A 24,311-nucleotide genomic window follows, 5' to 3' on the forward strand; every position below is an offset into this window, starting at 1 on the left:
ATTGTTAATCAAGTCTATGTGTAAAATCTTGTCATCTGACAATATAAAAAACGTACCATAGTCGCACTTGACCAGTCAGTTTTGGCTGGCCTCCTGTCCGCTACTTCAAATCGACCGTTACTTCAATCACCATCTACGCCTTTTGCTAGTCAAAAAATTTGTTTTTTTCTTTTCTAAAGTCTCTGTCTGCTTACAAGTATTTTCTCTTCAACTACAGATATCTAGCTTCATTTTAATTAACGTTTCCATAACTATAGTTACTTATCTCCATTACAGCTCCAGGATGAAATTGATGAGAGATTTTTGAAAAGATCACCAGGAGGAGAGAAAGAATCATATAGCATGGAAACACCACCGGGTGGCGCTAGCAATGGCTGCCTCGCCAACAGTCTGTCTCATCCATTCCTTCTTTGTTGTCTAGTATGTGTTGAATGTATGTTTTAGTGTTAATTTGCTTGTTTTATGTGGGGGGAAGGGGAAGGAACATTTTTAAATTTCTTACCTCGACAGAGATGCAATTTTTTCCGTATCTTATCACCGTCCGCACTGCGGCCTAACATTGTGGAGTTGGACACCGATTTTGGGAGTTTCAACCGCGGGAGACTGCGGACTTACCATTGTGGAGCTCGCGGTACCTGTCGGGGATCGATCTTGGAGCTCCAACCGTAGGAGCCTGCGGACCTTAACATCGTGGCGCTCGCGGTCTCTGGTTAGAGACCGATTTTGGGAGCTCCAAGTCGCGGGAGCTTCGATCGCCCCGACACGGGGGCTTCGACCGCCAGCTGCGGGAGCTTCGACCGCCCCGACTGCGGATGGTTCGACTGCCCCGACCACGGGAGAATAAAGAGGGAAGAAGATTGGACTTTATTGCCTTCCATCACAGTGAGGAATGTGGGGAATCCACTGTGGTGGATGTTTCTGTTAACTTTTATGTAGTTGTGTGGCTTGTTGCTTTTTTTCAGTATGGTTGCATGGTAAATCGAATATCACTGTACCTTAACTGGTACACGTGACAATAAAAGACCTTGAACCTTGAACAGGCCCTTCGGCCCAAGTTGCCCACGCCAACCAACATGAAACACTGGTCTCACCCACTTGGCCCATATCCCCCTAAACCTATCTAGCCCATGTACATGTCCAAATATCTCATAAATGTTATGATGGTACTGGACGTTGTCTATACGGAGTTTAGGAAGACTTTTGTTAAGGTCGTAAGGTGGTAGGCTAGTCTGGAAGGTTAGATCGCATGGATACCAAGGTGAGCGATTGGATTCAATTGGATTCAATATTGGATTGGAGGAAGGGATTAAAGTGTAATTGTGGAGGGGACGAAATGTGTAGGAAGGAACTACAGATGATGGTTTAAACCGAAGATAGGCACAAAATGCTGGAGTAATTCAGGGGGACAGGCAACATCTCTGGAATGAGTGATGTTTCGGGTAGAGACCCTTCTTCAGAGGGGGGTGTTTTTTTTTTATTAGAGGCCTGTGACCAGTGGAGCTGCCATATGAAGCTCAAGAGGCAGATACAATCACACATTTTAAAAGACATTTGGACAGATATATGGATAAGAAGGGCTTACTGCAATCTGGGCCTAATGCAGGCAAATGAGCCTCGCCCAATATGTTAACTTGCTCGGCATAGACAGGTGTGGTGAGAGGGCCTTGTTTCTGTACTGCACAGCTCTATCACTCAATGACTCTTTACTTGTTGCTACTTTATTTTCAGGGAAACTATAAGTACACAAAGTTATTTTAATATGAAATTTCCATTCAATATAAATTTACATAAGTAAATGCTTTTAAAAAAATTATAGATTCAACCCATGTCATACTTTTTAATTACAAAAAAATGCTTTGCATACCAAATGGACTACACACATAAAGAAAGGTATGTGGTTAGCATAATACACAGAAGACAAGGAGAACAACGTACTTTATATGCAACTAAGTGTTCTAACCTGGGGCGCAGTACATTTTCTCTATGGCACTGCTGTCATAGGAATCGGCAACCTCACTCCATCTGCTAAAATATGTTAGTTGAATGTGTCCTAAAAACAAAATGACACGAGAAATCAAAACATTTTTTTCCTACATTTTCTGCAGAAGTGAACCGTAATTATTCTTTTGTGGCTAAAAAACAGTATCATTAAGAATAATGGCATCATTAAGCACTAGAAGCTATTACTGTGGGTGAATTCACTGCACTGGAATTGAAGCTTCAGACAGGAAATGAAGATACTAATTATAGGATAAAACGCCTACTCATTTAATTGGAGGCAAGTAAGCAACAGAGAAAGATATTAGGGAAAAAATGCATTTGCAAAAAGTTCCTGACCTTTATCATCCAGCAAGATGTTGTTTGGGTTCAAATCATGGCATACGATTCCTTCTCGATGAAGTGCATCAAGGGCGCCAACCATCTCTGCTGCCCAATGCTGAATACAACTCTCTGGAATACGAGCATTGGAAGCTCGCACTAAACTTTCTTCCAGCTCTTTAAACATTTGTGAGACTAACTTATTGCCAATTTCCCTGGTGACAATAAATCTTTCAGCTGCAGTCTTTTCACTTGTGAACTCCGAGGCACAGTCCTGTCTCCCTTGATCACAGATGCCCAGGTGTTCTCCAAATGCTCGCTCTTCATCTGAATCTTCATTCTTGTCTGCAATTTCTTTCATTGTTCGTGCAAGTTCTTTGTGATCAGAATAATCTTCGCCTGAAACAGTTTGATAATGACCAATTGGATCACTTAATTGAGGTATAGGGCTTGCATTTTGAATGCTGTGTGTCAAGTCTAAAGTGCTACAAGATTCAACACTGACAAATGACAAAGTATTTTCAGTTTTGGTGATGGGCAACATGGAATTAAATTCGGCTTCTTTCTCAACATGCTTGTTGGTACCGAGCTGTTCATTGAGGTCAGCATCCTTTCTATTCTCAGAAGGTTCCAACTGATGCCCAAAGACTTTATTTATGTTTCCATCACTAGAGGAGTCTTCACATTGTAAAGTCAGTCCCTGTGTCCTTTGAGAATTCATGCATTGATCGATATTGTAATTAATTTGTAAGACGTCAGGTTTCGCATATAGCCTATTCTCTGAATTATCAGTGTTGGTCACGCTGCATTTATCAGGAAAGAACTCTCCAGCTGCCTCACCATCCTGCGATACACCTGGTAAATTCACTAACAAATCAGGTCTACCTTCCTCACAGCTGCTTGTATCTCCACCTGCTGCATCCTGGAAGGAAATAACTGGTACAGAATCATTGGAGGATTCCCTGCTGTAGTCATCTGGAGCTAAAATGGCAGTGGAGTCCAGTTTAATGTCACTTGCATCAAAGTTACTCATATTATCTGTTTCAGGTACCAGATTAAAATTCAGTGCAGACTCAACTTTTTCAGGTTTATCTCCCAGTTCAAGGCTAGCCAATTCGTTTGTACTATCCTTGCTATCAATTCTGAAAAATTCCATTGGGCTATTTTTAGACAGATTTAGTGAATCCGAGGCCTTTACAGGGCTAAAAGCATCTGGGTGAATATCTTCGGTGAAAAATCGAAGCTCTTGGATTGTGGTAGGGGAACAAAGACTGTCATTACTGAGAAGGGAATGTGATCTTTTGGTCATTCCTGTGTCCGCAGAACTGCCAGGTGCATCTTCACAGACTGTTGGAAAAGTTTCAGACGATAGACTGTCAGGCTCTTTCTTTTCTTGTTCATATTCATGGCACAATGTAAGATAGCTACTGGTGCATTCTTCATCATCTGCTTCAGAATCTGACGAGGGTGACCCTAACAGTTCATGTGAGCTGTCCTGAGTATCTTCATCTGGTGCACTGCTGTCATCTTGTGAACTTGAAGTCAGGTTGTTATTCATAGGCTGGTCCTGAAGCACATTTCCAAGATCGCTTGCCCCAGAGCCAACACTACTACCCAAACCTTCAGTGTTCAATTGGTCCACAGTAAAGTCATCGTGCACAGCAAGTCTTCTGGAGCCTCGTTCGTCTGGACCAGATGATTTAAAGCTTTCATCAGACATTTTCTGGAGGAACTTGCAAACGTATGACCACAGTTTACCCCCTGAGGTAACAACAAAAAAAAATTATTAACAATTTAAAAAAAAAAAAAAAATCTAGTCTAATTATACAAATGCTCTTTTGTTGCGATTTGCTATGCTTAAATTGGATCCGTACTTTCTGATTTATACCACTCAAACAAAATATCAACATGGTACTGATCCAGACATTTTGCAGTATCATCTGGATAAACGCAAGTAATATAATATTTTATTAACTGGAGTGAATGCCAATTTCATGCAATAACTTCCGGGCAAAATCATATTATTGGAAAGAGCATGAGGAATCAGGCAGCCATTTAGACAGCAGAATGTTTCACTGGGGTTGTGGGTGGGAAAGATGTTTTACAGCTGCAGTCTGATCAACTTTTTCAACAAAAGACAGGATTAAGCATCCACACTTGTATATCTACATAAAAGAAAACAATCTACATCCTTCAAAAATAACACTTTTACTGATCCTTTATTAATGACCAAGAAATCCAACATTAAAAACTCTTTTAGAAATATTGTGTCTTGCCTCCACTACAATACATTGAAGGGACTTGGTTCTCAGAAATATTCTGAAGAATCATGGGTTCACACAAATCAACATCATTACCAATGAAATCTAAGTGCAAGCAATGTTCTTACTTTAATCCTGTTAATGTACCTAAAATATTTTGTTATGGAAAGCCTATTATTATCTGCTTCACTAAGGCACTAAAATTATGCTGAGCATCTGCACAAATAACAGCAGCCCACATGAGCATCTAGGGCCATTATCATGTTCAATTCATCGTGTTTACTGTGCCAGATTGGAATGCAGGTATAAGCTGGCAGCCTTTACTTAATACTCCTCTAAGTGCTCGAATTGTAATGATTTAATTGCTACTTTAAACCCAAGTGCACATCACAGCTTCCAGCATATCAAACAGTGCCTTTGTAATAAGGTTTTACTAAAACTAAAGATGTCATTCCAAATGTCCAGGTCCTCATGCAAAGTGCTTATAATATTAGGTAGGTTTATCAGAGGAGACATTAGGAGGCGCCATTTCTTTTCTAAATTGCATTTATTCCTTCAAAGCCTTTCTGACAATGTGGTTCTCGTTGGAAAACAGAACAGCAGGCCATCCTGGGCTGAGATAGACACAAGGTGCTGGAGTAACTTAGCGGGACAGGCAGCATCTCCGGATAGAAGGAATACAAGATAGAAGAACTCCCCGGCAGTCTTTTCAGGTGAAGCAGAGGTTCACTTGCATCTCCTCCAACCTCATCTACTTTCTGTCCTGGGACTACTCCAATGTTAGAGAGAGGCCCGGTGCAAATTGGAGGAACAGCTCCTCATATTTTGACCCAGCAGTAAGTATATTGATTTCTCCAACTTCAAGTAACCTATGCTTTCCCTCTCTCTCCAACACTCCTCCTTCCTAGTTCACTGACCAGTCTGACTGTCTCCCTGACTTAACTGTATCTCTGCATGCTTCGCTGTCACCTTCTCCTAGTTAACAATGATCTATTCTACATTTTCCTTGATCTTTATCCCCTCTGATGTCTCGTTTTCACAATTATGTGCCTCCCTCTCCCCCGACTCTCAGTCTGAAGAAGGATCTCCACCTGAACCATCACCAATTCCTTCTATCCAGTGATGCAGCTCCTTCATCTATCTACACATCTTGGCTTAAGCATGGTCCCGGGCACCATCAGCAAGATGCCGTACCTATCACCAGCCAAAAGGGATGGTTCTTGCTGGAAAAGTAACAGGATGCACATCAAACCGTCCAGCTTGTCCAGAGTCGTGTTGTAGAGCAGAGGGATCTAGGAGTGCAGGTATCTAGTTCCTTGCTAGTGGCGTCATGGACAGATAGGGTGGTCAAGAAGGTTTTTGATACATTGGCCTTCGTCAGTCAGAGTACTGAGTATAGACGTTAGGATGTTATGTTATAGTTGTACACGTGTTGTTGAGGCCGCATTTGGAATATTGTGTTCAGTTTGGTCACCCTGCTATAGGAAGGATATTAAGAGGAGGTGAGTGCAGAGCAGATTTATGAGGATGTTGCCAGGACTTAAGGGTCAGAAGTATAAGGAGAGGCTAGGACTCACTTCCTTGGAATACAGGAGGATGAGGAGTGATCTTATAAAAATGCATAATATCATGAGAGGAATAGATAGATGAAATGCACAGAGCCTTTTACCCAGAGTAGGGGAATCAAGAACAAGGGGACATAGGTTTAAGGTTAGAGGGGAAGATTTAATAGTAACATGAGAGGTAACTTTTTCACACACACAGGCTGATAGGTATATGGAACGAGCTGGCAGTGGACGTAGACAGGGCAGTTATTATAACAACATTTAAAAGGCATTTCGACAGGTACATGGATAGGAAAGGTTTGGCATAGAACTGGCATAGATAAAGTAAGCAGTACAGTTTTTTTTCCCAGGCTGGAAATGTCCAACACTAGAGGGCATACCTATAAGGTTAAAGTGGGAGAGTTTAATGTAATTGTGCGGGCAAGTTATTTTTGCACAGAGTGGGGGGCCTGGATACATTGCCAGGGATGGTGGCGGACGCAGATACGTTAGTGGTGTTTGAGGGGCTTTCAGATAGGCACATGAAAGCGCATGGAACAGAGGGATACAGACCATCTACAGTCAATGAGATCAGTTTAAATTGGCGCCATGTTTGGCACAAACACTGTGGGCCGAAGGGCCCATTTCAGTGCTGCACTGTTCCATGTCTATAGGGGTATGGGCCAAATGCAGGTAATTAAGACTTCATAAGGGCATCGGCAAAACGCGGGGAGGTGGGACTAGTGTAGATGGGTAATCTTGGTTAGTGTGGGTAAGTTGAGCCAAGGGGGCCAATTTTCCATGCTGTATGACTCTGGTTAAGAGATATAAGCACGATACTTTCAATTTACACCACTTCAGCACCGAACTTCATGGCCCACCGAACTTATTTCCACATACCTCAACTTCATCCTATCCCCCCTGGTCAAATCCCTCCCCACCTATGTCCAAGACACCTCACACGCTCTTTGTCTCCTCCTTGACTTCCGTTTTCCAGGCTCCCACCCTCATGTTCACCATGGATGTCCAGTCACTCTACACCTCCATCCCCCACCAGGAGGGTCTTAAAGCCCACCATTTCTTCCTCAACCGCAGAACCAACCAATCCATGTCTACTAATACTCTCCTCCGCCCAGCGGAGCTGGTCCTTACCCTCAACTTCCCATTTCTTCTAAATCCAAGGCGTAGCTATGGGCATTCGCATGGGCCCCAGCTATGCCCGCCTCTATGTAGGGTTCGTCGAACAATCCTTGTTCGAGGTGTACCGTGGCCCTATCCCCGAACTCTATCTCCGCTACATTGACGACTGCATTGGTGCTACCTCCTGCACCCATGCAGAACTCACTGACTTCATCCATTTCACCACTAACTTCCATCCGGCAATCAAATTCACCTGGATCATTTCCGACATCTCCCTTCCATTTCCAGACCTCACCATCTCCATCCCAGGTAACAGACTACTGACCGACATCTACTACAAAACCCACTGGCTCCCATGGCTATCTGGACTATACTTCTTCCCACCCTGCTTCCTGTAAGGACTCTATCCCCTACTCCCAATTCCTCCGTCTACGCCGCATCTGCTCCCAGGATGAGGTGTTCCAGACCAGGGCATCGGAGATGTCCTTATTCTTTCCGGAACGGGGGTTCCCTTCTTCTATTATAGATGAGGCTCTCACCAGGGCCTCCTGTATATCCCACAGCTCCACTCTCACTCCCCATCCCCCCACTCGTAACAAGGACAGGGTCCCCCTTGTCCTCCCCTTCCACCCCACCAGCCATCGCATACAACATATAATCCTCCGATATTTTCACCACCTCCAACGGGATCCCACCACTGGCCACATCTTCCCATCTCCTCCCCTTTCTGCTTTCCGCAGAGACCGCTCCCTCCGTAACTCCTTGGTCAATTCGTCCCTTCCCACCCAAAGCATTCCCTCCCCGGATACTTTCCCTTGCAACCACAGGAAATGCTCCACTTGTCGCTTTACCTCCCCCCTCGACTCCATCCAAGGACCCAAGCAGTCTTTCAAGGTGAGGCAGAGGTTCACCTGCACCTCCTCCAACTTCATCTACTGCATCCACTGTTCCAGGCGTCAACTGCTCTACATTGGCGAGACCAAGCGCAGGCTTGGCGATCGCTTCGCCCAACACCTCCGCTCAGTTTGCAATAACCAACCTGATCCCCCGGTGGCTCAGCAGTTCATATTTTGCTTGGGTAGTTTACACCCCGGGGTATGAGCATTGACTTCTCCAATTTCAGGTAGTCCTTGCTTTCTCCCTCCTTCCCCTCCTCTTCCCAGCTCTCCCACAGCCCATTATCTCCGCCTGTTCCTTTCTTCCCCCCTTCCCCCATCAGTCTCAAGAAGGGTCTCGACACAAAATGTCGCCTATTTCCTTCTCTCCATAGATGCTGCCTCACTCGCTGAGTTTCTCCAGCACTTTTCTCTACCTTCAGCACTTGTGATTGTTTTTATTAATTAATTGATTTTTAAAATGCTTGAGTTTTAACAACATATTTCTTCAGATAGTAAATTGTTCTTGGAGTTTTAAAATATGACATCATTGTTATTAGTTTCCCTTTGCCTATTTCTTCCCCTCCTTTTCATTTTCATTCACCTTCATCTCTATCATCTGTAATTATCTATCAAATCTCATTAGTCTAGGAGATGGTCACACCTTAACCGAGTCCTGGTGACTTGCTGCCTGTGCTGTTCCATTATCAGCATCAAATCCCAACAAGAGACATCTCCCTACTCTTTAAACTTTAGAGATACAGCATAGAAACAGGCCCTTCGGCCCACCCAGTAAGTGTCGACCAGTGATCACCCTGTACACTAGCATTATCCTACATTCTAGGCACAATTTACAATGTTATCAAAGATAATTAACCCACAAACCTGTACGTCTTTGGAGTGTGGGAGGAAACCGGAGCACCTAGAGAAAACCCACGTGGTCACAGGAAGAACGTACAAACTCCATACAGATAACAGTCATAGTCAGGATGGAACCCAGGTCTCTGGTGCTGTAAGGCAGTAACTTTACCACTGTGCCATCCTGCTCCTTGGCTTTCCTGATCCACCGCACTCCCATTCTCACTCCCAACCCCAAAGGTCCTACCCTGCTTGCCGAGTGGTCCCCCTCAGTTCTTTCAATGTTGGGTATTGTACCTCACTGCAAGATGATAGGCAATAAATTGGAGCTGGAGCTAAGAAGTTTTGCAATGCTCAATTTATTTCCTGATTATTGCCCCATTTTTATTAAATTTGCTCATTTAATACATTTATTCTTGATAAGAAAGCTAATTGAAATGGAGTTCAAGTAATCTTAATAAACTTAAACAGATTGTTTATGCTAAGTAACAATTGCTAAAGGCATAGACTTGGATGTCGGTAAACACACTACTATTAAAATTTGCACGTGAATAATAGATTGGGAAAACACCAGACACATGCTCCAACAAAGGTTGCAATACAGGCAAGAAGACAAAATGAGACGGGTAATAAACTTTATCAAAAATTAGGTGGACGACTTCTCCAAATATAAGATTGTGCTGTGAAAGTGAGTCCCAGTTATTTGAATGCCCTGCAGTGTTGAAGCAGAAAGCCACAAAAAAGTCAGAACTAAAATATTGTATGTTATGGGGAATGGCAATGATCAGTGGTACTTACAGTGCCCTCCATAATGTTTGGGACAAAGACCCGCCATTTATTTATTTGCCTTTGTGCTCCACAATTTGAGATTTGTAATATTAAAAAAAATCACATGTGGTTAAGTGCACATTGTCAGCTTTTAATAAAGACCATTTTAATACATTTTAGTTTCACCATGTAGAAATTACAGCTGTGTTTATAGATAGTGCCCCCCCATTTCAGGGCACCATAATGTTTGGGACACATGGCTTCACAGGTCATTGTAATTGCTCAGGTGTGTTTAATTGCCTCCTTAATGCAGGTATAGGAGCGCTCTCAGCACCTAGTCTTTCCTCCAGTCTTTCCCTCACCTTTGGAAACTTTTATTGCTGTTTATCAACATGAGGACCAAAGTTGTGCCAATGAAAGTCAAAGAAGCCATTATGAGACTGAGAAAATAGAATAAAACTGTTAGCGCCATCAGCCAAACCTTACTGTAGGCTTACCAAAATCAACAGTTTGGAACATCATTAAGAAGAAAGAGCGCACTGGTGAGCTTACTGATCGCAAAGTGACTGGCAAACCAAAGAAGAGAAATACAGAAATACAGAGGCTACGCTGCAAGATGCAAACCACTGGTTATCCACAAAAATAGGATGGTCAGGTTACAGTTTGCCAAGAAGTACTTAAAAGAGCAACCACAGTTCCGGAAAAAAGGTCTTGTGGACAGATGAGACGAAGATTAACTTATATCAGAGTGATGGCAAGAGCAAAGTATGGAGGAGAGAAGGAACTGCCCAAGATCCAAAGCATACCACCACATCTGTGAAACACAGTGGTGGGCGTGTTATGGCCTGGGCATGTATGGCTGCTGACGGTACTGGCTCGCTTATCTTCTTTGATGATACATTTGCTGATGGTAGTAGCATAATGAATTCTGAAGTGTATAGACACTATCAGCTCAAGTTCAAACAAATACCTCAAATTCTACAGCAAGATATGGGAGGGGTAGTTGAGGCCAGTTCATTGGCTATATTTAAGAGGGAGTTAGATGTGGCCCTTGTGGATAAAGGGATCAGGGGGTATGGAGAGAAGGCAGGTACAGGATACTGAGTTGGATGATCAGCCATGATCATATTGAATGGCGGTGCAGGCTCAAAGGGCCGAATGGCCTACTCCTGCAACTATTTTCTATGTTTCTATGTCTAAGACAATGATCCCAAACATATTGCTAAAGCAACAAAGGAGTTTTTCAAAGCTAATAAATGGTCAATTCTCGTGGCTGTCAATCACCCGATCTGCAAAGGATATGCAACAAAAATACTAAACATGACTACTTTCATTTACATGACATTGCTGTGTCCCAAACATTATAGTGCATTGAAATGGGGGACTATGTACAAACACTGCTGTAAGTTCTACATGGTGAAACCAAAATGTATAAAAATGGTCTTTATTAAAATCTGACAATGTGCACTTTAACCACATGTGAGTTTTCCTCTTACAAATCTCAAATTGTGGCAGGGGCAAATAAATAAATGATGGGTCTTTGTCCCAAACATTATGGGGGGCACTGTATTTGGAATGCAACGGTTAGAGTTGCACGTTTAATAATAAACAGACTGTGGGACCGGTTGGGTCCCAGTCACATGGGAGGCCTGGTCCCCCAACACAACCCATTCCCCAACACAATATTCCACCACTCACCCATAGCCCCTAACTTCGCAGGCACGGCTCATTTCCCCTCATCCCCATACACTCCCTCCCCCTCTTCTTTATGTGTGGGAGGGGAGATGGGGAGGTGTGGAGGGAAGTGGGGTGTGTGTGTGTGGACAGGGAGATATACGAGGGGGGAGAGGGTGGTGTGGTGGGGGGGGATGTGTATGTGGGTGGGGAGGGGGAGTGGGTATTGGAGGGGGAGAGGGATATGTGGGGGAGGGTATGTGTGGGGGGGGGGAGGGTGTCCTGCATGGGATATGTGGGGGGAAGGGGTGTCTGGGTGGGGGGAGGGGTGTGTGGGGGCGGGGGGGGGAATTGCGTGTGCGGGGAGGTTGCGGGGGGGGTGGGGGTTGTGGGGGCGGGGGAATGTGGGGCCGGGGGGTTGTGGTGGGGGGGTGTGGGGTAGTTGTGGGGAAGTTGTGAGGGAGAGGGGTGTGTGGGTGGGGGGGGAGAGGAGAGTGAGCTCAGAGAAAACACGGGGAAGAGCCATGGGGGAGGGGGGTGGGGTATCACGGTAGATGGGGGGAGGAGCCAGTGAAGAGGACCAGAGGGGTAGTGGCTGGAATTGGCGGTGCGATGGGGACTCACAGCGGGCACTGGTCACTGGTCGTTCTCCGCCGGGATCAGAGTCTCTGCTCTCTGTTTGGTGACTTCGGCAACTTCTCTGACTCTGGGCTGGGCTGGGTGTCCATCTCTGGGCTGGGCTGGGTGTCCGACTGTGGGCTGGGCTGGAACTCCGACTCTGGGCTGGGCTGGGTCTCCGACTCTGGGGGCTGGACTGACCAGGGTCTCCGACGCTGAGCTGCTTCGGGACCCTCTGAAAATTCAGTTGGAAAACTCCATAAGCCATCCTCAGCTCCAGTAAAGATGCGATGGCGCAGGAAGGGGCGGACTGTCCCGGTGAGCGACTGGGAAAGAGACTAATCCGTGCGGCGCTGAACGGCAGAAGAGATCGATCTGCACACGCGTGGTTTTTAAGATTTTTTTTAAACCTCGCTAACTTTTACCACATTCAACTGATCGGAACGAAACTAGGTGCACTCGCAGCACAGGGGAACAGTAAGTGAAATGGCAAAAATCGTAGCACTATCGTAAACTGGTTTTGTGCAAATAGAAAGACTGCACAAACCGGAAGATAACAAGTTCAGAGTTTTAGTTATGTATAAGACAGATAGTAATGCAACCTTACAAACCAATGTTCCAGTACATAACGTTATTGCATTTCATGAGGGAGTATTTTGTGTGGCATCCACAAACAATCAGTGGATAATTCCAAGTAAACACATGGCATCCAATCTGTGATAGCAGAAAATTTAAATCAAATGAAGACTCTTCAATTATAAGGTGCATTAGCTGAGCATAGTTATGATCTTTCCTAGTGACAGTAAAGTTCTCACAGTACTTAGCCTTGCTGAAGCAGTCATATATTGCTGAATAAACAAACAGAGCAGGAACAGAGCCATCTTGTCCCTGATAGAACTTATAGTGGGGTTTTTTGAAGAGGTCACCAAGAGGGCTGATGAGGGGATGGGCAGAGGACACTGTATTTGTGGAATTTAGCAAGGACTGACAAAGTCCTGCATGGTAGACAAACCTGGAAGATTAGATCAAATCGAATCCAAGCAGGAAAGATATACCAGGATGATGCCAGGATTAGAGGGTGTGAGCTATAGGGAGAGGTTGAGTAGGCTGGGTCTCTATTCCAATGGAGTGTAGGAGGATGAGGGGAGATCTTATAGATGTGTACAAAATCATGAGAGGAATAGATCGGATCTTTTACCCAGAGTAGGGGAATCGAGGACCAGAGAACATAGGTTCAAGGTGAAGGGATAAAGATTTAATAGGAATCCGAGGGTCACATTTTTACATGGAGGGTGGTGGGTGTATGGAACAAGCTGCCAGAGGAGGTAGTTGAGGCTGGGAATATCCCATCATTTAAAAAACAGTACATGGACTGTTGGAGGGTTATGGACCAAGCTCAGGCAAGTGAGACTAGGGTAGCTGGGACATTGTTGGCCGGTGTGGGCGAGTTGGGCCGAAGGGCCTGTTTCCACACTGTATCACTCTATGACTCTATGACTTTAAGCAGAGCTAGCCAACTGGCTACTAAATTATCCTAGAAGGAGACAAAGAGTGGTTTGAAAGCCAGTGACCAGTGTAGTGCCGTAGGGGTCAGTGTTGGGTGCACTGTTGTTTGTTATCTACATTAGAGTTTAGATGACAATGTAGTTAACATTGTTAGTAGATTTGCAGCTGGTGGTGCAGTTGACAGTGAGGAGGAATATCCAAGTTTACAACAGGATCTAGATCAGTTGTGAAGCTGAGCCAAGAAATGGCAAATGGAATTTAACTATGACAAGTGCGAGGTTTTGTACTTTGATATTTCAAACCAAGTCAGGACATACACTGTAAATGGTAACGCCTTGCAGAGTGTAGCAGAGTAGAGAGTTCTGGAAATATGGGAGCATGATTCCCTAAAAGTAGTGACTCAGGTAGGCAATGTAGTAAAGAAGATCTTGAGCATGCTTGCTATCATTGGGAAGGGCATGGAGTACAAAAGAAGGGACATCATGATGCAGCTGTACAAGGTGTTGGTGAGACCACACTTGGAAGTACCATATAGTTCCGGTCATCCAGGAATGGGAAGGATGTCACTAAGATGGAAAAGGTGCAAAAGAGATTCACCAGGATGTTACCTGGGCTTGAGTTATAGGTTTCTCTCTCTACAGATGCTACCTGTCCTGCTGAAGATTTAAAGCATTTTCTGCTTTTATTTCAGATTTCCAGCATCTGAAGTTTTTTTTTTGATTTTCACAGAGCATGTCGCTTTTAAAAAAAAAATAGAAAACACATCTGCTGGAAGATGTTACGCAGCAGATAATGCCATCTGATAATGACGGATTCTGGGAAAATATCAGACATGCCAGGCTGAATCACAAGAGGCACTAATCAACCTGCCAATGTTTAGTAGCGTGACCTGGCATTTCTAGGCATGAACAACTCAGCAGCGTCATTTCATAACAAATACACCAGTTTGAATGATAAAGTCAAAAACGAGTTAGCAAATGATCATGAGATGAATGAATCAAAGCTCAATACCGACCTTCTGCATGCTGCAGCAAAAGAAAGATGGAGTCTTCAGAAACTATTTGCTTCTTCAGTTGTACCATGTTAGGCACACTGTGGGGAATGATGGTTTTTTTGTTCCTGCTGCCCTCGCTGCTTTTCCTTAGACTCTGACGGAGAACAGAAAGGTCAATTAAACCTCTACTGCATTTGATCATCCTGTGCTCTGCATTTATGCACTACTCGAATCTATCCGTGCTATTCCGTGCTGTTAGAAAACCAGTTAGTCCCCTTTGCCTTCCCTTCAGTGCCCCAAGCTTTCTGACTTATGGCAACTGGCTCCAACACACAGAGGATGGCACTGAGCTACCATTAAATGTTCTATTGATTATTGAATTGAATACTTTATTGTCACATGTGACAAGTCACAGTGAAATTCTCTGCTTGCATACCTTGCCAAGGTATGCAAACAGTCACCCATAAAGAGCCCTTACAAAGTTCCAAATCCCCGCCAGTTCCCCCTTTGCTTTTCCCCCCAACCCCCCTAACTCACGGCAGCCCCCCCACGCCGGGTCCTCCTTTATTCCTTCCCTATTTGTCTCTCTCATTGAAGTCATCAAAATAATACATTATTTTCTTCAGAACAAATGCCAACAGTAAATTATATTGAAAACTGTACAAGCTGATCAAAGGTCTGCATTTATCTCTCAGGTTGAGTGCGGAAGACCAAGTCGAGACCCGAGCCATTGATCACAAAGACTAGCGGTTTTTAAAAATGAACAATTTCACAGGTTAGACCATTAACCATGACCAGGTAGCTTGGACATTCTTGAAAGAACATAAACAATAGCAGCATGAGTAGTCCATCACCTCCTTGTGACAAAATCCATTCTCAGCCTCTATGGTGGGATGGGTTGAGCTGGTGATCTACTGTGAGACACTGCAGCCACAGTGAGTCCAAAAGTGAAGATAAAGGGCCAAGATCTAGGGATCTGGCACAAGGGACACACCATGGATTGGGTGGGTGTCAGGAGAGTGCCTGAACATGGTGTTGGATGGAGTGCTCTTTCCTCTGGCTCTATATTCCCTTGCGATGGTTTCAGGGCAAACCAATCTTGGGGAAATACAGGGCGGCATTTACCCTCTTAATGGCACAACCAGAAATCTGTTCATTTGCTCCAATGTTCATGCACTTGTAGTCCTTCGTGGAGATAAAGGTCAAAGTGTTTTGAAACTAAGGTGATAAAACCTTGGGGTGTTATTGCAGTGTATTTAGTCACTGTTATACCTTGCCGCCTACTGATCAGATGGCTACTGTGTCCAAGTTAGGACTGAACTTAGTGAGTGCTTTGGTGTTGCACATGACCACAAATGCAGTGAGAATCTTATCATAACCCTGACTTACGTCTTGCAGTTAGTGGAAAGATTTTGGGGAAACAAAGCACATATTACTTGCTGCAGGACTCCCAGCCTCCGACCTACCGTAAGTAGTTATTTATAATCAATAACACTGTGACTCATCCAACATTTGGTCCAGAGAAAAAAAACCAAGTACTTCATTAAATCAAAGATAAAATAGTCTCAACTCCAAATTATTCCCTTATTTGAAAATACAAGCTATGATCCATGAACATTTTTAAGGATCTTTGCAAAATATAATTAAATAAGCTTTCTCATTCCATATTGTGTTCGCTATCAGAGGATTCTGTTCACATTCTATTCAGAAAAGTCCCAGCTGCCGACTCTGTCTGCTATCAGATAGCTGATCTCAATTAAGGCATCAAAAGGATCACAGCAAATGGCAGCTGTGGTCCAATGCTATGGATAGCAAAAAGGAGAACCACTTGGGTTCCTGTTATTGATTGCAAATAATTGAGTGCATTGCACAGTCTAAACTAACATATGAAGAATATCTAAATGAGTCAGAATCCCTGCTGCCTATTAATCAATGGTTAGGCTTCTCTGTGTTTCTTGATTGAACTATGATGGAAATTTCTTAGGAACTGGTTTCATTGGCTTCTGACGACCCCTCCACTTGCAAGGTTTTTGCACTTAACGTTACTGGAGCGCACAATATGCTTGCTTATTTAGGCCAGCGGTGTTATTATCTATGCAAATATCAGAATTACTTCAAGCTCAGTGCAATTTCTGTTCAAAATTTAAAAGATTTTTTTTATTTTGGCCAGCCAAGACCACCAGCCAAGTCGATTGCAAATCGTGCCACAGTATTTTTTTACGCCCTACTCTCACCAGATGAGCTCTCTAGTAAAAACCAGGGAACATGCCAAGACTATGCAGTGCCCTATCACCAGAAAATCTGCAGCTGGTGTAACTCCCCACATAGCAAATGTACCGGTTGAAATGCTGTGCGAGTACAAACTAAGTCAACATCTTTGGGAAATGTGAACCAGAAGATACTGAGAGTAAATACAATGATAAATATAGTTGTATGCTAAAGGGGTACTTAATTTAACAATCATTAAAAGATAACCAAGATTATAGGAAGCCAGTTTCGAAGCATGCTGGAGCGCCACAACCAAGGGAAATACTTAATCAACTGAATCCTAAAACAAACAACTGTTTTGGCAAAGTGGTGTACTACATATTAAAATTTATCGATGAGGTGTACCAACTCATTTCACTTTCTTTGCTTCCAAAGTGGAACTTCATTACCACATGAACATGTGATCTCGAATAAGGTACCAAGTCCAGGAATGGGCTGGGGGAAGATGATGTTCCTTTCATTTTTACTGTTGTGCAGCTCAGATTGAATAGAATTTGCTGTAGTAACACACCAAATTCAGAATGGCACTCCCTACCTCATGAGCATGATTTTTTCCACTGCACAAAACAGCCATCCTTACAGCATCTTAGTGAGAGATTGCTCAATTAGTGTCAATTAGTGATGAATTATGGACAGTTTTGTGCTGCTGGGAATGAGTTGAGAATGTCCAGGCTAATTTAACTTGGAATAACAGCTGTTAAGTAGAGAGACAGAGACAAAGCTACTAACCCATCTGCCAAGATGTATTTAGACATCTTCTACAGGTGAAAGAATAATACTTTAAACAGGTCTCGCTTTCGTCATTCCCTACACAAAAATTTGGATTAATTGAAATTTGAAACCAAGTTTGTTAATAATGAGCATAATGAGAAATATTAAGTGTCTTTTATTTTAAAAAACCTATTTTAAACTCCAGTTTAAAATACAATGTTTTTCACCTCTCAAAGCAAAACATAAGGAATTTATGTCTTTCTTTTTATTTTAAATGTCCATGTAATACATGTTTTACCACACTAAAGCTAATGATTATAAAGCATCTTTCGCAACCATCAGCTGTTCCAAAGTGCCTTGTAGGTAATGAATGTTCACTGTTCTAATGTATGGAGATGTGGTATCCAATTTGCATAGAACATGGTCCACAGACATTCATGAGAAAAATCACCAAATGCGTTCCAATGACATTAGGTGGAATGTCAGTATTAGGCAGTTCCTTGGGACAACTTCCATGCTCCAAGATAATGCCATGTGATCTTTATGTCCATCTGAGAGGACAGATGGGACTTCAATAATGTCAGTACTGAATGTTCAAGCTTCTTTGTGGATTGTCACCTTGTCGTGGTGGAGAAGCTTGTGTGGACCTGAGATCCTGAGAGCGATGCCGTCTGGAGCAATGCTCCTGGTAGGGCCATCCATGGCGGTAAGGTCGAGGGGGAGGACTCTGACAAAGAGCAATCCAACCAAGATCTCAACGGTGGAACAGGCGGAGGATGATGGCTGACCTTAGTGGAGCGTCACAACGGCTGGGAAGGCGGATGAAGGTTGCAGCAGAAAAAGGTCTCCGGTCGTTTTGGACTCCATGCCACTGGATCCTGACCCAGATCTGTCAAGGACCGTGGGGTGGCTGTCTGTGCACGAGTCTCCCCACGTTAAACGCACAGGCGTCACGCACAGGCGTCCTCCATATAGGGAATAGCACCCTGGAGACACCCATGGTCAGCCTGACCGAAGGGGGCCTAAGAAGAATGTTCAACATTGATCATGTGTTTAAATTCATAGGAACAGGGGTAAACCATTTTGTCTCTCGTATATTGGCAGATCGAGGTCTGAAATCCATATATTCACCTTATATCTTGATACCTCGAGTAAACTGAAAATCTATCACTCTCCAATTTAATACTTGCACAAATGATCTGGCATCAACTACAGTTTGCAGAATAGTGTTTCAAACTTCTTCAATGCTTTGTGGTAAAAACACTTCTCTATTTCATTTCAAAAAATTCATGGCTGTAGTTTTTAAGACAATGGTCCCAACCACATCCAACACTCCTCAATCAGAAAAGTTTTTCAAACCAAGTGGTTTTCATTTTCTTCTTATCCTATTACATAGAAACATAGAAACATAGAAATTAGGTGCAGGAGTAGGCCATTCGGCCCTTCGAGCCTGCACCGCCATTCAATATGATCATGGCTGATCATCCAACTCAGTATCCCGTACCTGCCTTCTCCCCATACCCTCTGATCCCCTTGGCCACAAGGGCCACATCTAACTCCCTCTTAAATATAGCCAATGAACTGGCCTCAACTACCTTCTGTGGCAGAGAGTTCCAGAGATTCACCACTCTCTGTGTGAAAAAAGTTTCCTCATCTCGGTTTTAAAGGATTTCCCCTCTATCCTTAAGCTGTGACCCCTTGTCCTGGACTTCCCCAACATCGGGAACAATCTTCCTGCATCTAGCCTGTCCAACCCCTTAAGAATTTTTCTATAAGATCCCCTCTCAATCTCCTAAATTCTAGAGAGTATAAACCAAGTCTATCCAGTCTTTCTTCATAAGACAGTCCTGACATCCCAAGAATCAGTCTGGTGAGCCGTCTCTGCACTCCCTCTATGGCAATAATGTCCTTCCTCAGATTTGGAGACCAAAACTGTACGCAATACTCCAGGTGTGGTCTTACCAAGACCCTGTACAACTGCAGTAGAACCTCCCTGCTCCTATACTCAAATCCTTTTGCAATGAAAGCTAACATACCATTCGCTTTCTTTACTGCCTGCTGCACCTGCATGCCTACCTTCAATGACTGGTGTACCATGACACCCAGGTCTCGCTGCATCTCCCCCTTTCCCAATCGGCCACCATTTAGATAATAGTCTGCTTTCCCGTTTTTGCCACCAAAATGGATCTCACATTTATCCACATTATACTGCATCTGCCAAACATTTGCCCACTCACCCAGCCTATCCAAGTCACCTTGCAGTCTCCTAGCATCCTCCTCACAGCTAACACTGCCCCCTTCACAGCTAACACTGCCCCCCTTATCCTTCTGATCTTGAAAATTTCTGATCAAATCACCTCTTGATCTTACAAAATTTTCAAAAGTACGGCTATTTTCTGTGATCTCATAATTTATCCAATGGAATCCAGATATAATTTTGGTAAATATGTGTTGTATTATTTTTAGTACCAGTAGTTTAGTTTATTTTAGAGATACAGTGGCCCGTCGGCCCACCGAGTCCATTCCCACCAGTGATCCCCGCACATTAACACTATCGTACACACGCTAGGGACAATATACATTTATACCAAGCCAATTAACCTACAAACTTGTACGTCTTTGGAGTGTGGGAGGAAACCAAAGATCTCAGAGTAAACCCACACAGTCACGGGGAGAACGCACGTACAGACCTGTAGTCGGGATCAAACCCGGGTCTCTGGCGCTGCAGTATGTATCCATCCTATCATAATCATCATAATCATAATCGTAATTTATTAGCCGAGTACGTTTTGCAACATACGAGGAATTTGGTTTGCTGTACAGTCATAACAAGAAAGCATCAGGACACAAAACTACATAAAAATTGACATAAATATCCACCACAGCAGCTCCTCCACATTCCCCACTGTGATGGAAGGCAAAAGTATTGTTCTCAGAATATATCCTTTCTAAAGTATTGTTCTCGTAGTTGCTCACAGAACTCCAGATCTAGTCTAGGCATGGCTTTGTATAGCTGCAACATTGTGCCTGTTCTAGGCCAGCATTCCATTAGCCTCTTTTTATTATTTGGAGTGGGACCTGACATAAATCAAACAGCAAGACCATCTATGGGATTGTCCATCTGTTCTCATCTGGGCTATTAAGGGAACAAGTGACTATAGGATGGCAAAGTTGCAAACATTCTGGCTTCAATATTGTATATCATTGGGCAAAGAGGTTCTCATTAACCATCCGCGAAGGCAAGCATTGGTGCTGTTTCTCTTACTCGCTTTCAACATTACAGCAGAATAATTAAGACGAGGTATGAAATAGCTCAGGATGTGTGTGGAATAAGACGAGGTATGGAAATATTTTTGAAGAAGAGTATATTGAGAATATGCAAAACAAAAAAAAGTCAAGGAACAATTACAATATTAGAATTAAACCACAAAGCTGGAATGAACTAACATTTTAGAAAGTTGCTTACTTTTAAAATGAAGGTTTCCTGTGTTCTGGAATCCAACACGAGCAAAACCTTCAGAAATAAATAAATACAGGTCAATAATACATTTTCCATCAACGCTCAATAGAGAGTGCATGCATACTTACTTATCGCAATGTCAAATCTCAATTTGAAAATTGCATTTAAAAATAATATCAGATACAATAAGGCACCATGGAATACCTGAACCTGATCCCCAAAAAATTATGTTAAATAAGGAAGTGGCAGGGAGGAGAGGACTGGACAAACATTTACCATCTCCTCGCCCCTCTCCTCTGTTATTCTTATATTTACAGTGTGCTGACACGAAGAAAGCACATCTGCGATTTTTTTTCGCTGTAAATTGGCCATCGGCAGATAGTTTTCCCAAACAGGTGTTTTATAAATGACTGTAAATCAGCCCCTGGAAACACCACCTCCAAGGCAGGCGAAACCAACGATGATACAATTAGAGCCAGATACATCAGGCAAGTAGATAGTCTCCATCTGTTCAATGTCATATTTAATCACTTTTACTTCTTTAAATCTACAGCAACTGAGCTTTCATAAACTTACTTACTAAAACATGAATATTGGTGCTGCCAAGTCCTGCTGTAGCTGAGTTATAACAGCATGGAATACAGCTGGGTTGTATCTAACCCAACTGGTGGTCTATGATGTAAACAGAAATGCAGTATTTTGCATTTTAATTATTTATCATCCACAATAAACGCTTTCTACAGGGGGTGACAAATGTCTTTACAAAACCTGTTAACATTTTACCACAACTTGACTTTCTCCCTCCACGCCTCTGGCATGATGTAATACTGTATTTCTATATCCAATTGATCTGTATTTTTGAATCGTGATATTTTATATACAATCCTGAATAGCATAAATGTGCAGATCCAAAATGTTTATCCTGGCTCCCCATGCTGGACAAAATGATTAATTTAGTTCAGAGATACAGCATGGAAAAAGATCCTTCCACCCACTGAGTCTACTACACTACACTAGTTTATGTTCTATGTTATCCCATTTAATTGGATAGTTATATGGACGGGAAAGGAATGGAGGGTTATGGTCTGAGCGCAGGTATATGGGACTAGGGGAGAATATGTGTTCGGCACGGACTAGAAGGGTCGAGATGGCCTGTTTCCGTGCTGTAATTATTATATGGTTATATGGTTATTTGTCCTCGGATAGGAGAGACTCCTTTAAGACTCCCTTAAATTTATTTTTAAGAGGTCAGTTAACCTACACACCTACACGTTGCGTGCAGCCACAAGGAGAACCTGCAAACTCCACACAGACAGCACCCAAGGGCAAGATCAATTTCGATCTCTGGCACTATGAGGTCAATGTGTCTTAATATCATATTCTAAATTAAAATTAAAGAGAGTTGAGGTGCAAAACAGCTATTTTAGAATTATGAATGCTATTATTGTAAAGCTGCTTTGGTTATTTTAGAATAATTGGGAGTCAATAGGGGCTAAAGGGGATAATAGGGGCTAAAGATGCTTGTCCAATATATATTAACAGGCATATTCAGCGGGTGTTGATACCTCATAGGTGTGTATTTTAATTGTCTAGTATTTTCTTTGTGATATAATATCAATTTGCGGGGAGAGTGATAAATATCCCTTCTCAATGCATGAGGGAAACTATCCTTGGCCCTGCCCAATGCCCAGGCTCCCAACCTACCCACACTAATTTGTTTCTGTTTGTGGAAGATGTGATAATCTTCTACACTCAACAGATATCCAATGAGGTCAAGTCACCAACATATAGGCCTTAGGACCGACCATTGGATCGCACTACAGACTTAGAGAGTGAACTGTCAGTTTCCAAAAGCTTCTCATAATCAAAGAGCTCAATAAAGAAAACAAAATGATTTATTAAAAAGGAAATGCATTAAACACTAACAAATAATATAAAACATAATACTAAAGTGGGAAAACATTACAAGGAAGCGAGGTCATTTCCCTTTTATACGGTTTCTATACCAACCACCCTGACCTACAGCCAAGAGATGTGATGAGCTTCTTCAAAGGGAAGGCACAACTGCACAATGGGGTCCATGGTGAGACGAGCACTGGAGGAATCAAATATATCACAGAATGAAATCATAAAGTGTTACAGATAATCTGGAGATCTCGATTCAAATTGCCACAACGACCCAGTTTAATTTCCCTTTACTGGTGATTTGGAGAATTTTCACCAGTAAAGCCACTTTTATTAATTATCCAAAATAAGAATTCTGATTAGATTTTCAGAACTGGGTGAGAGGTGGGTAAAGATATGAAGGGCTTTCAATTCATTTCTCTTTTTTTTCTTCTCTCTTTTCTCTCTCCTATTCTTTTTGCTTAGTTCACACCACCTTCTTCTTTTCTTTTTCGAGCTATATAATATTCTCTCTCTCTATATTTCTTGCTTTTCTTCCTTTTTTTTCTACTATTAAATTTAAAATACGTACATGAAATGTAATATGTTATTCACGTCTTATATTATTGTACATCACTTCTAAGAAAAATATTAAAAAATTAAAATAAATTGTTTTGTGTTTGCTCCTTATTTATGTTGAATGTAAAAATTTGGTCTGCTATTTCTTCTTCAGCCGCCTAGTAGTATGGGTTCTAAGATGACTATAGAAGCTAGTGTGGTCGTTGTGTTCCCTCCCACAGATGGATCTGATAACTCAGGAGAGTTGATGGTCTGATAGGGGTGATGTAGGACACCAGGTTGAGTGGTGCAGCAACAACAACCTTTCGTTCAACGTCATAACTACCAAAGAACTAATCGTTGATTTCAGAAAGGGAAATTGGGGAGACGACGTGCCATGATTTAATTGGTGGGCAGCAATAGGAGTTAGCAGCTTCAAATTCCTGTGCTTTATCAACGTGACTAACCTGTCCTGGGCCAAGATGCAATCACGGAGAAAGCGCACCCAATGCCTCTACTTTCTTAGAAGTTTAAAGAGATCTGGGTTGGCATAGTGGTGCAGTGGTAGAGCTGCTGCCTTACAACACCAGAGGCCGGGGTTCAATTCTGACCTCGGCTGCTGTCTGTATGGAGGTTGTATGTTCTTAAATTGACTGCGTGGGTTTCCTCCGGGTCCTCCGGTTTCCTCCCACATTCCAAAGACGTGCAGGTTTCTAAGTTAATTGGCTTCTGTGAATTGTCCCTAGTGTGTAGGATAGAACTGGTGTATGGATGATCGCTGTTCAGCACAGACTGAGTGGGCCGAAGAGTTTGTTTCCATGCTGTATCTGTAAACTAATTGATGTCATTTTTTGCAGTATTTTTCTTTACACT

At 42.9% G+C, this 24,311-nt stretch overlaps 1 protein-coding gene across 8 annotated transcripts in view; it reads right to left on the minus strand.

Moving 5' to 3' along the window:
- rps6kc1 (ribosomal protein S6 kinase polypeptide 1) overlaps positions 1–24,311 on the minus strand; it is a 148,441-nt gene that overhangs the window by 30,803 nt on the left and 93,327 nt on the right. For 6 of the 8 annotated variants that reach the window (XR_008723922.1, XM_055639756.1, XM_055639759.1 and 3 more), the window contains 4 exons: positions 21,003–21,050; positions 14,579–14,711; positions 2,338–4,080; positions 1,961–2,050 (listed from right to left, as the gene is read on the minus strand). Coding sequence is in view for 7 of the 8 variants with exons in the window: in XM_055639756.1 (XP_055495731.1) it covers positions 1,961–2,050; positions 2,338–4,080; positions 14,579–14,711; positions 21,003–21,050 (2,014 nt within the window). In the remaining variant the exon portion in view is untranslated. Of the gene's footprint in view, positions 1–1,935; positions 2,051–2,337; positions 4,081–14,578; positions 14,712–21,002; positions 21,051–24,311 lie in introns of all 8 variants that reach the window. The other 2 variants (XM_055639758.1, XM_055639757.1) reach the window with 2 other exon arrangements.

Source organism: Leucoraja erinacea, chromosome 8, assembly GCF_028641065.1.
Source record: "Leucoraja erinacea ecotype New England chromosome 8, Leri_hhj_1, whole genome shotgun sequence".
Classification (NCBI taxonomy): domain Eukaryota; kingdom Metazoa; phylum Chordata; class Chondrichthyes; order Rajiformes; family Rajidae; genus Leucoraja; species Leucoraja erinaceus.